Source organism: Choloepus didactylus, chromosome 10 (assembly GCF_015220235.1).
Source record: "Choloepus didactylus isolate mChoDid1 chromosome 10, mChoDid1.pri, whole genome shotgun sequence".
NCBI classification, from domain to species: domain Eukaryota; kingdom Metazoa; phylum Chordata; class Mammalia; order Pilosa; family Megalonychidae; genus Choloepus; species Choloepus didactylus.
In genome coordinates, this window is record NC_051316.1 from 108,094,474 (window position 1) to 108,107,176 (window position 12,703).

At 40.8% G+C, this 12,703-nt stretch overlaps 1 protein-coding gene across 2 annotated transcripts in view; it reads left to right on the forward strand.

Annotated features, from left to right (window-relative positions):
• Positions 1-12,302, forward strand: part of TNFSF8 (TNF superfamily member 8) — a 48,696-nt gene extending 36,394 nt beyond the window's left edge. Inside the window, exon 5 of one of the 2 annotated variants that reach the window (XM_037797322.1) lies at positions 10,341-12,302. In XM_037797322.1, coding sequence (XP_037653250.1) covers positions 10,341-10,348 — 8 coding nt within the window. In that variant the 3' untranslated portion in view covers positions 10,349-12,302. Of the gene's footprint in view, positions 1-3,505; positions 4,161-10,340 lie in introns of those variants that run through there. The other variant, XM_037797321.1, reaches the window with a different exon arrangement.
• Positions 12,303-12,703: the final 401 nt, after the last annotated feature.

Consider the following 12,703-nt stretch of genomic DNA (forward strand, 5'->3'; position numbering starts at 1 on the left):
AATTAGAGAAGTTGTAGGTTTATGAAGAAGCATTAGAAAGTACAGAGTTCCCATATAACCCCCTCATACAGACATCTAGCAACTATTTGATGTTTCTCTTTTTTTCCTATGCTAATACAGTTTTATGTTTCTTTCTCTCTACTCATCTATTTATCCACCATGTTCCATCATATGTGAGTTTTGGTCAATTGTAAAATATACCTTTAATTTCTATACTACCAAGAAATAAAGAAAAAAAAAATGCTGTCAATTAAACTATAATAACCCAGACACTGTAAGCTACATCCTGATTTTAGCAACATAAAAATACAAAACTATGCCTTAGAATTGATGAATATGGTATTTCTTTATATTATATATATAAAGTACACATACATATACATTTATATAATACATGTATACACATTTTTAACATAAAGTGTATTCACACTATATATATTGGTATGCAACTTACTTTTTTTTCTAAAACATATAGTCAAAGATATCCTTTAGTGTCAATTTAGAGATTTGTCTTTTTGTTCCTCTTCCTCTTCTTCATTCTTTTAAATGGCTGTCTAGTATTTCTTTGTAAAAAAAAAATATAAAAATTTTCAAACCGTTTCTCCAATGATGGGCAATCAGGTTGTTTGCAGTTTTCTGCTATTTCAACAGTACTGAAAGCAACATCCCTGAAAAGACATCTTTACACACCTAAAATGCAGTGAGAATTTTATATGAATTAGATTCCTGGAAGTGGAATTTGATGTCAATGGATATGAGCATTTAAAACCTTAACAGATAATCACAAATTATCCCCTACAAATTTTGAATCAATTTGCCATCCATCCATTAGGGGTACCGATTTCCCACACCCTCACCAGCCATGGGTGCTACCAATCTTATATTACTTTGCTAATCTAAAGGAGAGAAATGGTGTTTCCCAGGAATTTTGGCATTTTAAAGACAACTTAATCACCACCTATGCTGGAAATTGCCTACACTGATATGAGCTAGACTCTTCAGAAATAGTTTTGCATTAATTATACATTTAAACACAAGATACTCGCTGTGCTATAGAGAGGACCTCTGCTTTGAAAAGTGGTCAGAACTGATTAGAGTTTGTACAGGAATTCTGCTCTGTCCTCTGGTGAGAGAAACGGTCCTGTAGGTAGCTCCTTAAACATAGAAGGCCACATTCTGTACCCACGTCATCACACTAGGCTTTAGGGGATCTGACCAGGGATAGATTACCCGTGATCCATCTACAGACTGCTCAGTTATCTATGAGTTAGTGTGGTTTGCAAGCTCAGCTCCACTGGGACAACAGTAAATGGGTTCACAACTCTACGCTACTTTGTACATCCCATAATTTAGCCCAATCCTTCCCCAACAAATGCTTCCATTGTACCCCTCTGGTAATCCTGCTCTGGGGTCAGCAAACACCTTGAAATCATCAATCTTTTTTGGTAAGCTCCCTTAACATTGTCAAAAAGTCTGACTGTTCCCTGAGACCCATTTCTCCTGTATCCTGAAGGTGATTTGTTCTCTCATACTCCACAACCTCAGAGTCTTGAGATGGGTAGGTTTCCTCCTTGCTCCCCATTGCATCTTCCACGTCATTCTTCTCCATTCTCTTCTCAAACACACTGGCTCCTACGAGCTCACACCCTCTCCTTATTGATCATGTCTACTAACCTCCTGCCCACTCTCCCAACTGAAGACCTGAGCTCCTGGCTCAAATTTTCCTTTTCACCCCAACTGCAGTCATCATTTCACTGGTCTCAACATCCATTCAGATGAACTATCCAACCCCCTGATCTCTCAGCAACTTCATCTTTTCTTTCACTCTATCTCAGCCACCCACTCCCACAGTCACATCCTGTATCTCGTCATCACCAGAAATTGTACCATCTCTGAACTTGCCATCTAAACATCCCACTTGCTGACCACTACCTCCTATTGTTCCAGAAACACCCCATTACTCCCACCACCACAATTATTTGACCTCATCCTTCATGCTCCACCATTTTTCACTCTCCCTGAATCTCTCCTGACTTCACTTCCCTTCCTGTCTCTCCTAGATTTCATGAGCAATCATTTAATTACTTCCTGACAAATACCCTCAACTTCCTCAACCATAGCCCCTTGATTGCACTTGCCTGCCAACACTAGCCACCCCATCTCCCTTCTCTGAAGCTGTACCCAAGCAGCTGTTCATTGCTGGAGAAAACAACCACACAACTGAGATGATAGGTTTCACTTTAATGTAATGATCCCAAATCTGTGATCAGGCATTCACCGCTGGCCAGAGAGCCGACCATCTTTCTCTAAAGAGCTCATTTTCCCACTCACTAAGCTATTTCACAACTTCTCTCTCCCCATGCCCCCAGCGCCTCCTCCTCCACCACAGTTTCAGTTAATGACCTTACCTCATACTTAGTAGAGAAAAATAGAAGCCAACAGAAGTAAACTCCCTCATCTTCTCACCACCCATCCTCATGCCTACAGTATATATACTTACTCTCTTCTTCTTTTTAACCAGTTATGTTGCAGGAAGTGTTCTTGGGCCTAATAATGGGCAAACCTCTTGGATTCTGGATCCCATCCCATCCTAGCTTCTGAAGGACTGCACTTCCTCATTTATGTCCTTTCCTGGAACATGGTCAGCCTCCTCCTCTCTCTACTAAATCATTCCCATCAGCAAGCAAGCATCCCCTAATGCCTGCCCTCTTTAAAACCCAGTCTTGACCCAGGCACCATCCTCTATCCCCCATTCATGGCCACACTTGCCATGAGTTGTCTACACACAATATTTCCAAGTCCTCACTTCCCATTATTGCTTTTTTTACTTACCATATTGGTCTTGAAATTTTAAAATAAAGAGAAAGAATTAGATATTTATCTTTATATGAAAGTAATTTTCAAGTAATTGGAAGGATACACACAAAATCCATGGCAGAGGTTGCCTCTGTGTTGGGGAAAGATGAATAAGACTGAAGTGCGGCACACAGGGAAATTTAGCTCCATCCTTTTACTCTCACTATTCTCCACTCTGACTTCCACTCCCAACATGCAACTGAAACTGTTCTTGTTAAGATTATCAATAACCTGCATTTTGCCAAATTCAGCGGACTTCTTTGTCTTCATCTTAGCCAACTGCTTAACATTTGTCACCATTGTCTTCTCCCTCCTTGACACAGGCATCTCTCTCTCAGCTTCCATAACATCACAACCTCCTGTTTTTTTCTCCTACCTCACTGGCACTTCCTTCTCAGTCACTTAGGTGGCTCCTCCTCATTCCCCTGACCTGGGGCTCTTTAAGGATCTCTTCCATTCTCCATCACTTCAAGTGTCATCTATGTGCTATAATCACAAAATTTATATTTCCAGTGCAAACAACTCTTCTGAGTACCACATTTCCAAATTCAACTGGCTAATTAACATTTTCTCTCATACATTTCAAGTTCAGCATATCCAAAACTCATTATTTTAACCTCTTCTTCCTCCACCTGCCCTCTTTGTCTAGGCTTCCTCAGAAAGTGTTACCAGCAACAACTTGGCTGCTCAAACCAGAAACCTCCCTTTCCCCAATACACAACATCCAAGCAACCAGTAAGTGCTTTATGCTACTTCCTAATAATCTCACATATTTTTCCTCCTCTCTTCATCTCTACTGCCAGAACTGCAATCCAAGCCGTCAATGTCACCTGAATTCCTGGAATAGGCTCCTACTTATTCTCACCTCTTCCACTCTCGCCCCCTCCTCCCAAATCCTCATCTATTCTCCACCCATTGAGAAGGACTGTGCCAGTTTGGATGAATTATGTCCCCTAAAACACCATGTTCTTTAATTCAATCTTGTGGAGGCAGATGTATTAGTGTTGATTAGGTTGGAACCTTTTGATTGAGTGTTTCCATGGACATGTGATTCACCCAACCATGGGTGACACCTTCAATTAGGGTGTGACCTGTTGTTTAGATTATTTCCATGGAGCACCCATTCAGCTTGGGTCTTGATTAGTTCACTGGAGTCCTTTAAAAAGAGCCGTCACAGACCCAGACTGCTGCAGCTGGGAGAGACATTTTGGAGACGGCTGTTGAAAGCAGACTTTTGCTGACACTTAATGCTTAGACATGTTTGGAGATGCAAAGGATGTTTGGCTAAGAGATGAAGCCCAGAGTTTGCCCTGGGATATGCTAAGACAAGTCTCCCAGGTGCTTAGAGAGAAACATCCTGGGAGAAAAAACCAAGAACACACAGGAGCTGAGAGAGGATCTGGAACACAACACAGGATCAGCAGATACCACAAGTGCCTTCCCAGCTAACAGAGGTTTTCCGGATGCCAACAGCCTTCCTTTGCTGAAGGTATACTTGTGTTGATGCCTTAATTTGGACATTTTCATGGCCTTCAGACTGTAAATTTGTAACCGAATAAACCCCCTTTTTAAAAGCCAATCCACTTCTGATATTTTGCATAAACAGCAGCATTACAAAACTGGAACAAGGACCTTCTTCAAATAAAAGTTGGATCATATTTGTATATTAGTTTACTGGTGCCTGTCCTCCCTCCACACACATTTTAGGACCCACAACTGTCTCAAATGTAGAATACCCAAAACCTAGTTCAAAACTGACACATAAAAGGAGGAATGTAAATAGTGGTTAAATGAATCAATGAAGTGGACCAATCAGGTCATCTGATGATTTTTTGTAATCCAGACACAGCCAGATGAGAATCCAGACAAAGCCAGAAACCAAAACACACATGTAAAGGAAGCTAAGATACAGCTATGAAGCAGTAGACACTATGAAATAGAATCATTAGAAATGAAAATGTTAAGCCAAGTGCCTGACATTTAAGAGGCATCACTTTAGCAGAAATTTGTCAGTGGCAGCTGAAACAGAAGCAGTAGTTGAGTTGTGTTCTGGAAGGCCCCGAACCAGTCTCTGGCTGTGTAACCAAGATTCTTTTCTTCCTTATTCCTATGTGTATCCCTACAGCACACCCCTATCTCCTGAGTAAACCTGGGAAGGTCTCTATTCTTGCAACTGGAATTAAACACACAGAGAGAGAGAGAGAGAGAGAGAGAGAGAGAGAGAGAGAGAGAGAGAGAATAGCAGAATCTGTATGGTTCCTCCCATGGCTGGTACTCTATCCTGTTCTCAGCTCTATCCCTGGTACCCAGCACACAGTAGAGGCCTGAAAACTGTGTGTTGAGATGGATTTAACTGACCACAATGCTCCAAGGAATTGATTAATTCTGGATTTTTTATGGCTTTCCCCTTTCCCCTGAAAGAAAAGTGGGAATAAAATCCGACGTCTATTTTGCAGCTTGTGATGCTTTGTCTGCAATGTGTCCAAATGTGAAGTCAGTATTAGAGTATTATTTGGATACACACCCCAAACTCCAGGGACCTCTTACTAGGTCATGAGTCAGGAGTGCCCCACACGTGTGACTGCTTGCCCTTCCATGATGCGAGGCCCTTTCTAGCTGGAACTAACAACCTGTATCACATACTGGGTAAAGCTGACTTGCCCAAATTATACCTTTCAGTGCTTCCCTCCAAAAAGGTCGTTAAACAATCACTTATTTTTATTCCCTTGTAATATAAAAGAGGAGGATGAAATTCCCCCAAAACTAAACCAAATCAAGTCAAACACAATGGTTTGGACTTATCAATTCCTTCACTTCCAAATTTCCAAAACCATGGAATCTCAGTCATATAGCTGAAACTTTTATGGAATCAGTGTGGTGAACCAGAAATGTCACAAGCATCAGAACCAGAATTCCAATCACATATCTGCAACTTAATTTTGAGGCCTTGAATAAGTCACTTAATCTCACTGATTCTGTTTTCTCATCTGCAATATGGGGATAATTAAACCAATCTTGTAGGTTTGAAAGGATTAGAGAAAATGTAGGTAAATCCCTGCTGCAATTAGACATACATTGTATACTTTTAGTCTTCTTTCCCCAAGTTGACCATAAGACTCTGAGGACAATATTGCTTTTGTTTCCTAATTTCTTGAGTTGAATGTTTAGCTCATTTATTTCCATTATTTCTTACTTAGTAATGAAAATATTTAGTGCTCTTAATTTTTTTTGGTAAATCTCTTATGTTTTAATATATTATTTTTATTATCCATATCTATTTCCTAGATGTTCTAACATTGCTGATTTGATTTTCTCTTTGACCCAAAAAGATTTTTAAGTGGGAATTTATAATTTGCTTTTTGTTTTTTGTTTTTTTAATTTCTAAGTGGTTTGGGGTTTTGTTAATTATTATAATTTGGGTGTGTGTTTTTTATTACATTAAGAGCAGGAAATATAGTCTATACAAGTGTTGCCCAATGGAAATATAATGTGAGGCACAAATGTGAGCCTCAAATATAATTTTAAATTTTCTAGTAGTAAGAAATGTGAAATAATGTTAATAATGTTTTTATTTGACCCAATGTGTCAAAAATATTATCATTTCAAAATGTAATCAATATAAAAAGAATTAATGAGTTATTTTACATTCTCTATTTTTGTACTAAGTCTTAGAAATCCAGTGTGGCTCTTACACTCACAGTCCAACACAACTCAAATTAGCCATCTTTCATTTATTCAATAGCCAGACATGAGTAGTGGCTACCATATTGGACAGCCCAGAACAAAACTATTTACTGTTTGGAGAATTTATTGGAGATATTTTGTAGGCCTGAAATTTGGTAGTTTTGTTCTATGAATGCTTTAAAAAAAAAAGTTTGTTCTCTGTAGGGTTCAATTCACATCTACTAGAAATATCTTATGAATTATGTTCCTAAGATATAGGAGTTTATCCTAAGATAAACTCACTTCCTAGAGTTTAGGGCTATGTTTATTGGTACATTATTATTCATGACAATTAGATTTCATTATGGATCTCACACTCCATCATTATAAAGCGTTCCTTTTTGACCTGTTCAATGCATTTTGCTTTGAATTACACTTTCCTGATGTTAATGCTGTGATCTCTCTGCATTCTTTTGGTTTTCTTTTTCCTGTATACCTCTGCCAGGTCTTATAAGGTCAACCTTCCACATCTCTTTATTTTGAATTTGTTCTCTGACTCACTTTAATCTGGTTAGTAGTTGGTATAGAGACTCTGACTAAAGAGTCTTCTCTGTTCTCCAGCCTCAGTATCATGGAGCCTTGGAGAACCACAAATTACTTAGAACATTCTTTTTAATATCAACATTAATTCCCTATATTTTCATAGCACACTGCAGCATAAAAATCACTTCCTCATCTTTTACCCCTTAATCTTCATAATCACCTTTGAAGTAGAAAGGGCAACGATTCTCATTCATGGTGATACTGAACATAGAGTGGTGAAATATGCTCATGGATGTCCTAGTCATGGGTGTCAATTAGCTCAGGTACTTCAGGGACAACCCGCTAACCCAGTGGGAGGAAGATGAGTCAAAATAGACACACAGGTTAGGGGGAGCAGGGTGACTGCTGGAGTGTTGTACATCTTCCTCTATTTGTCAGGTATAGAGGTCTGGCCTTTCATTCACTCAAAAAAACATTTATTGACCACATAGCTAGGAGCTGTTAGGCAGTGGGAATACAAAGTTGAATAAGACAAAATTCTTGCTTCATAGAGCACCCAGTAGAGTTTAGCAGTTCTCAAACCTGGCTGCTCATCAAATTCGACTAGAGAAATTTTTTAAATTACAGATTCCCTCCAGCTCATTCGACAACCCCAGGGCTGGGACCTAGGTATCTGTATATTTTAAAACTCCACATGCCCAGATGGAGTTGAGAACCTTCTAGTAAAACAATAAACTGTTGGCCCATTAGCAATTCTTACAATATTCTTGCTTATACCATCTCATTTAAGTCTCACAGCAACACAGTAAGGCAGGAATGAATTATATTCACTTTATAGATATCAAAATTGAGAAGTGAAGTGAGTTGCCCAATGAATAGCAAAGTTGAGCCTGGAAGAGCAATTTATTTCTCCAAGTTGTATACTCTTTACTCTCCACCCACACCTCATTGAAGCAAAGGAAGCAAGGGTGGATCATTAAAAAAAGGAAAGAGCAGAAGAGCACAGAGGGAGATTCCTATTCTTATTGCTAAGACCTTGGCCAAGAGTCTACCTAGCACAGTGCCTGGCTTACAATAGAAGCTCAATAAATGTTTTCTCAATTGACCTGAATTGAAGCCAGATGAATGCTACAATTCCCCAAGCCCCGTGATGATTTATAAAAGCCAATCAGTGCCCACAAAATGTGAAGCGCTGTTGTATATGTTATATTATATATATAAACATTATGAATAAATAATAAATATATATATAATTTATAAAATTTAATCCTCAAAATAACTTTTTGAAGTGGGAACTGTTATTAATCCCATTATCCAGGTGAGGAAATTGATAGACAGAGAAGTTTATTAATTTACACAAGGCCACAAAACTAACAAGTGTTAGAGGCAGGACTTGGAGGCAGCTAGTCTTGGCCCAAAGATCACGCTTTTAACCTTTCATCTTACAGCTGCTCTGAACTATACCAAATCCCCAGCTTTCAGCCATATCCACCATTAGAATTAAATACAACAGTTTTTGGTCCATATTTGTTCTGTTAGTTGAGTCATATTCTCCATCTCTCCCAAATCATTACTCATTAGGGAAAGCACATCTTGCCACATGACCCCAGCCCACCTGATTGCAGCAGAGGGCAGGTAGGCTGTGCCACGCATGTTCCAGAGTCCCCTCCCAGGGCCCCACCTCTGCATGCTACAGTGTCTCTTTACTTTTCTGCCTCAGGGAGTTCACAAAACCACAGAAGGCTGCTCAGCCCTAATGCAAGTACAGCCTGGCAGCTTGAGGGCATTAACGCCCCCAGAGGCAACCCTTTACCCATAAATGCATCGGAGACATCTCGGGTGTCACTGTCCATCAGAGGAACGATTCCGAGACACAGTCTACAGTAGGGCTTCTCAATGTCAGCACCATTTGCATTTTTGGCTGGTTAACTCTTTATTGGGAAGGCTGTTCTGGGCAGTGCAGGATGTTTAGCACCATCCCCGGCTTCTACCCACTAGATGCCAGTAATACCTTCCAATTATGACAACCAAAAATGTCTCCATATGCTGCCCAAGTTCCCCTTGGGGGGAAAATCACCCCCAGAGAAGAACCACTGGTCAACACAGATCTGATAGAGGGTCCCCAAAAGGACTGAGCTCCAGCTGCCAGAGTAGTGACCAGTTCAATGACTCCCCTTTATTGGCTTTTCCTCCTCCCCACTCTCACTCTCTTCCATTCCATTCTACTTCCCAGAGTCACCTCCCAAATAAACTTCCCACACCAAAGTTCTCGACTCAGGCTTTGCTTTCAGGGGAACTCAAACTCAGACAGTAGCTTATTATTACATAGCCCTTACTCATATGCAAATATCCCAATCTATGGAAATATATGTTATTAACCTCCTAAAAGTGAAGAAGGGCTCACATCTGGTTCCCACTGAGGCCTTCAGACAGTCCCTTGTGGCCCACTGGAAACCTATAGACCACACTTTGAGAACCAGGGTCCTGGATGACAGTGCTATGAAAGAGGAAGCTTGCTTGAGCTTTCTCAGCATTTCAGTGAGTGGGTGAGGCCAGCCATGTACCACAGATGGAAGACATCTAAGATTTTATGTGCAGCAGTTTCAGGTCAGGAGCAGTGACTCACAACTTGCCTTTGACTTAACTAAATCAGAATCTCCGACAGTAAGGTCTGGACCTGTAGTGTGTGTGTGTGTGTGTGTGTGTGTGTGTGTGTGTGTGTGTGTGAATTTTTAAATAAAATGCCTGTAGGCATTCCTAATGTAGATTTGGTCCAACCTGCCCACTTTCAGGTGCAGATACTGGGTGAGGCTGGTGGAGCCCACCAAGGGCTCATGGATAATTGCAGGCTGGAGACCAGGATGACACCTGAGTCCTGACTCCCAGGCCTGACATCATCACTGAGGACTCCTTGCTGTCAGTGCTCCATTCTAAGAGACTATGGTTGGGAAGACGAGAAGTGGAGAAAGAGGGAAGGAAGCTTCCCTGAGTGTTGTCCTTCTCTGAGAAGCTACCCTTAAAGAGCACCCCAATTTCCTTTGATTCATGCCAATGGTTTGCACAGAAAGTTCTGGCTCAGGAAATGCAGGTCATAAAGTACAGCACTAGGGGCAATCCTTCATCCAGAGACCTGCTCCTTTTCCCAAATCTTGGACTCTAATTCCATCTAGATTTTGATAGCATGCTTTCTTATCAGCTTTGAGTTTTAACAGTCAGATAGGCTCTCATGCTTTAAAACTTGACTCCATAATAAACATTCTATTTCTTCCTTCCTTTAGGTAAATAATGCCAAAATAATTATAGAATGGAAAGTGAATAAAGAGCTACCAACAAAACTAAGCCAGAACAGCACCAAGGGACACATCAAGGGAAAGAAAAACTCCTATTGGGACCAAAGTGAGAAGAAAAAACTTACAATAGCTAATTTTTATTGAGAACTTAAGTACATTATTTTATCTGCTTGTCAGAACAACTTCATGAGACAGGTACAATTATTATTATCCCCATTTTACAGATAGAGAAAATAGATCTCATAGAGAATAACTCACAATCCCAAGATTATACAACCCAGCAGGGTGTTGATTCATAAAAGGGGACTGCAGACCCTTCCTTTCTTCAGAATATCGGGAATGGTTTCCCAAATGCTGAGGCTATTTTCTGTTGCCTCCCCAGGCTTTGCCCTATTTGACCACGTAGTAAGTGTGGCTCTTTCTAGATGCAGTTCACGCTTTCAACTCTGTAAAGTAGGTGCCTATGATGGTTGATTTCATGTGTCGACTTGGCTAGGTTATGGTGCCCAGTCGTTTGATCAAGCAAGCACTGGATTGATTATTATTGTGAGGGTATTCCATAGATGACTTGTATCTATAAGCAGTTGATTGAATCTTCAGCTGATTGCATCTACAATCAACAAAGGAGATTGCCCTCAGCAATGAGGGGAGTCTCCTCATCCAACTGGATGGAAGTCTTAAAAGCCAGAACTGAGGATTTCAGAAGTCAGTACAAGCCAAAGAGAACATGAGAGGTAGCCTCGTGACAGAAGCAGAGATGCAAGCCAAGGAACCCCAAAGATTGTCAACAAACCTGCACCAGAAGGCTACAGATTCCAGGAGAAAACGTGGCCTGGCAATACCTTATTTGGGGCTTCTAGTCTCCAAAATGATGAGACAATAAGTTCATAGCAGCCCTGGCAAACTGAAACAGTGCCATTTGTAACGGAAGTTACCAGAACAATGCCATGACAGAGCTTTAGATCTTTGCATTGTAGCTGGAAGGGCTCAAAATAGATGGCAAAGCTGCCAAAGAGGGGCTTGCCCAAGGTCACACCGCATGCCAGAGCCAGCAGCAGCCCGAGATTCGCAAATCCCGATTCTCAGTCCAGGCTGCATGAGGAAGAACAGAGCAGAGAAAGAGCAAGAACAGGCAGTGGAGCAATATGGCCTCTCAAATGTCTTCAGGCTCCGGGACCTCCCAAAACTTGTTGTCCATGATTTCATACATGGAAAAACACACACACTTCCCCCAGTAAAAGCTGAATTGGTTTTCCTGTGGGATCAAACAGCACGTACTTCACATTGACTCAGAAACTTCTCAGAACAACAAAAGCTCTGGTGAGATCTTCTTTTCTCTGCTTCCTCTCAAAAGTTCCACTGAAGCTGAGCCATGAGTACTATTTCCCACTCGGCCTCAGCAGGCTGCTCTTGAAGTTGTTGTGACAGATATTTACAGCCCAAAGCAACCATGCATAATATTTTTCTTTTCCTCCAAAGCAAGCTGTGTTACTCCCCCACTACCAATAATCATGCTCCTAGCTCCAAAAATCCACTTTTGGCTTCTCAAAACAGAAAAATAATAATAATAATAATAATAATACTGTTAATTGGTCCCCATGTGCTTTTCCTGGCTGAGTAATCATTCCATTTTTCATGGAGAAAGATGGTACAGTGGAAGAAACAATTATGGACCAAAAACTGCCATAATTTAATTATAATCCTTGTTATCATTTTTATCATTTTGTTATTGTCACATTGGATCACTGCTCTGGGTAGAGCCTGAGCAACAGTGTTTTTTTAAAGTTTCCCAGTGTGCAGCCTCAGGGGTGAAACTGCTGGCAATGTGTTGACATAGGATTTCCCAAATTTGCCTGTCATTTAAAAAAAAAAAAAGATCACCTGGAATGATTTAAAAATGTACAGAGCCTTAAGCCCCTCACTAGATCAGTACATCTTGAATGGGGCCCTGGAATCTGTGCTCTTCACAAGTATTTCCAGATAATTCTTGTTACTTGGGAAAACTTGGGATTTGGTAAGTTTGGGAAATACTGAGTGATGGCATAGACTTTTAATCACACCCAAGAGAGACATCAACTAACCAGTAGCTTAGAAAACATAAGAAGGCTTACATCAGCTACAGAAGAAAACCCAGGCTTGGACCAGGAGTTCCCTTGGGTAAGCCTTCCTCTCCGCTGAGGTGGCCCCTGCCTTACCCTCCATCCCTAGCTACCAAGCAAAGAGCTCACCTCCACAAGCCCACGCATCAATTCCCTCACCCAGCCTGGCCCCTGCTACTCAACTCAGCTTTCTTAAGCCTGTCTGTCTTTCTGGATTTAATTCCAGCCCCAGAATCCCTTATCACACCTGCC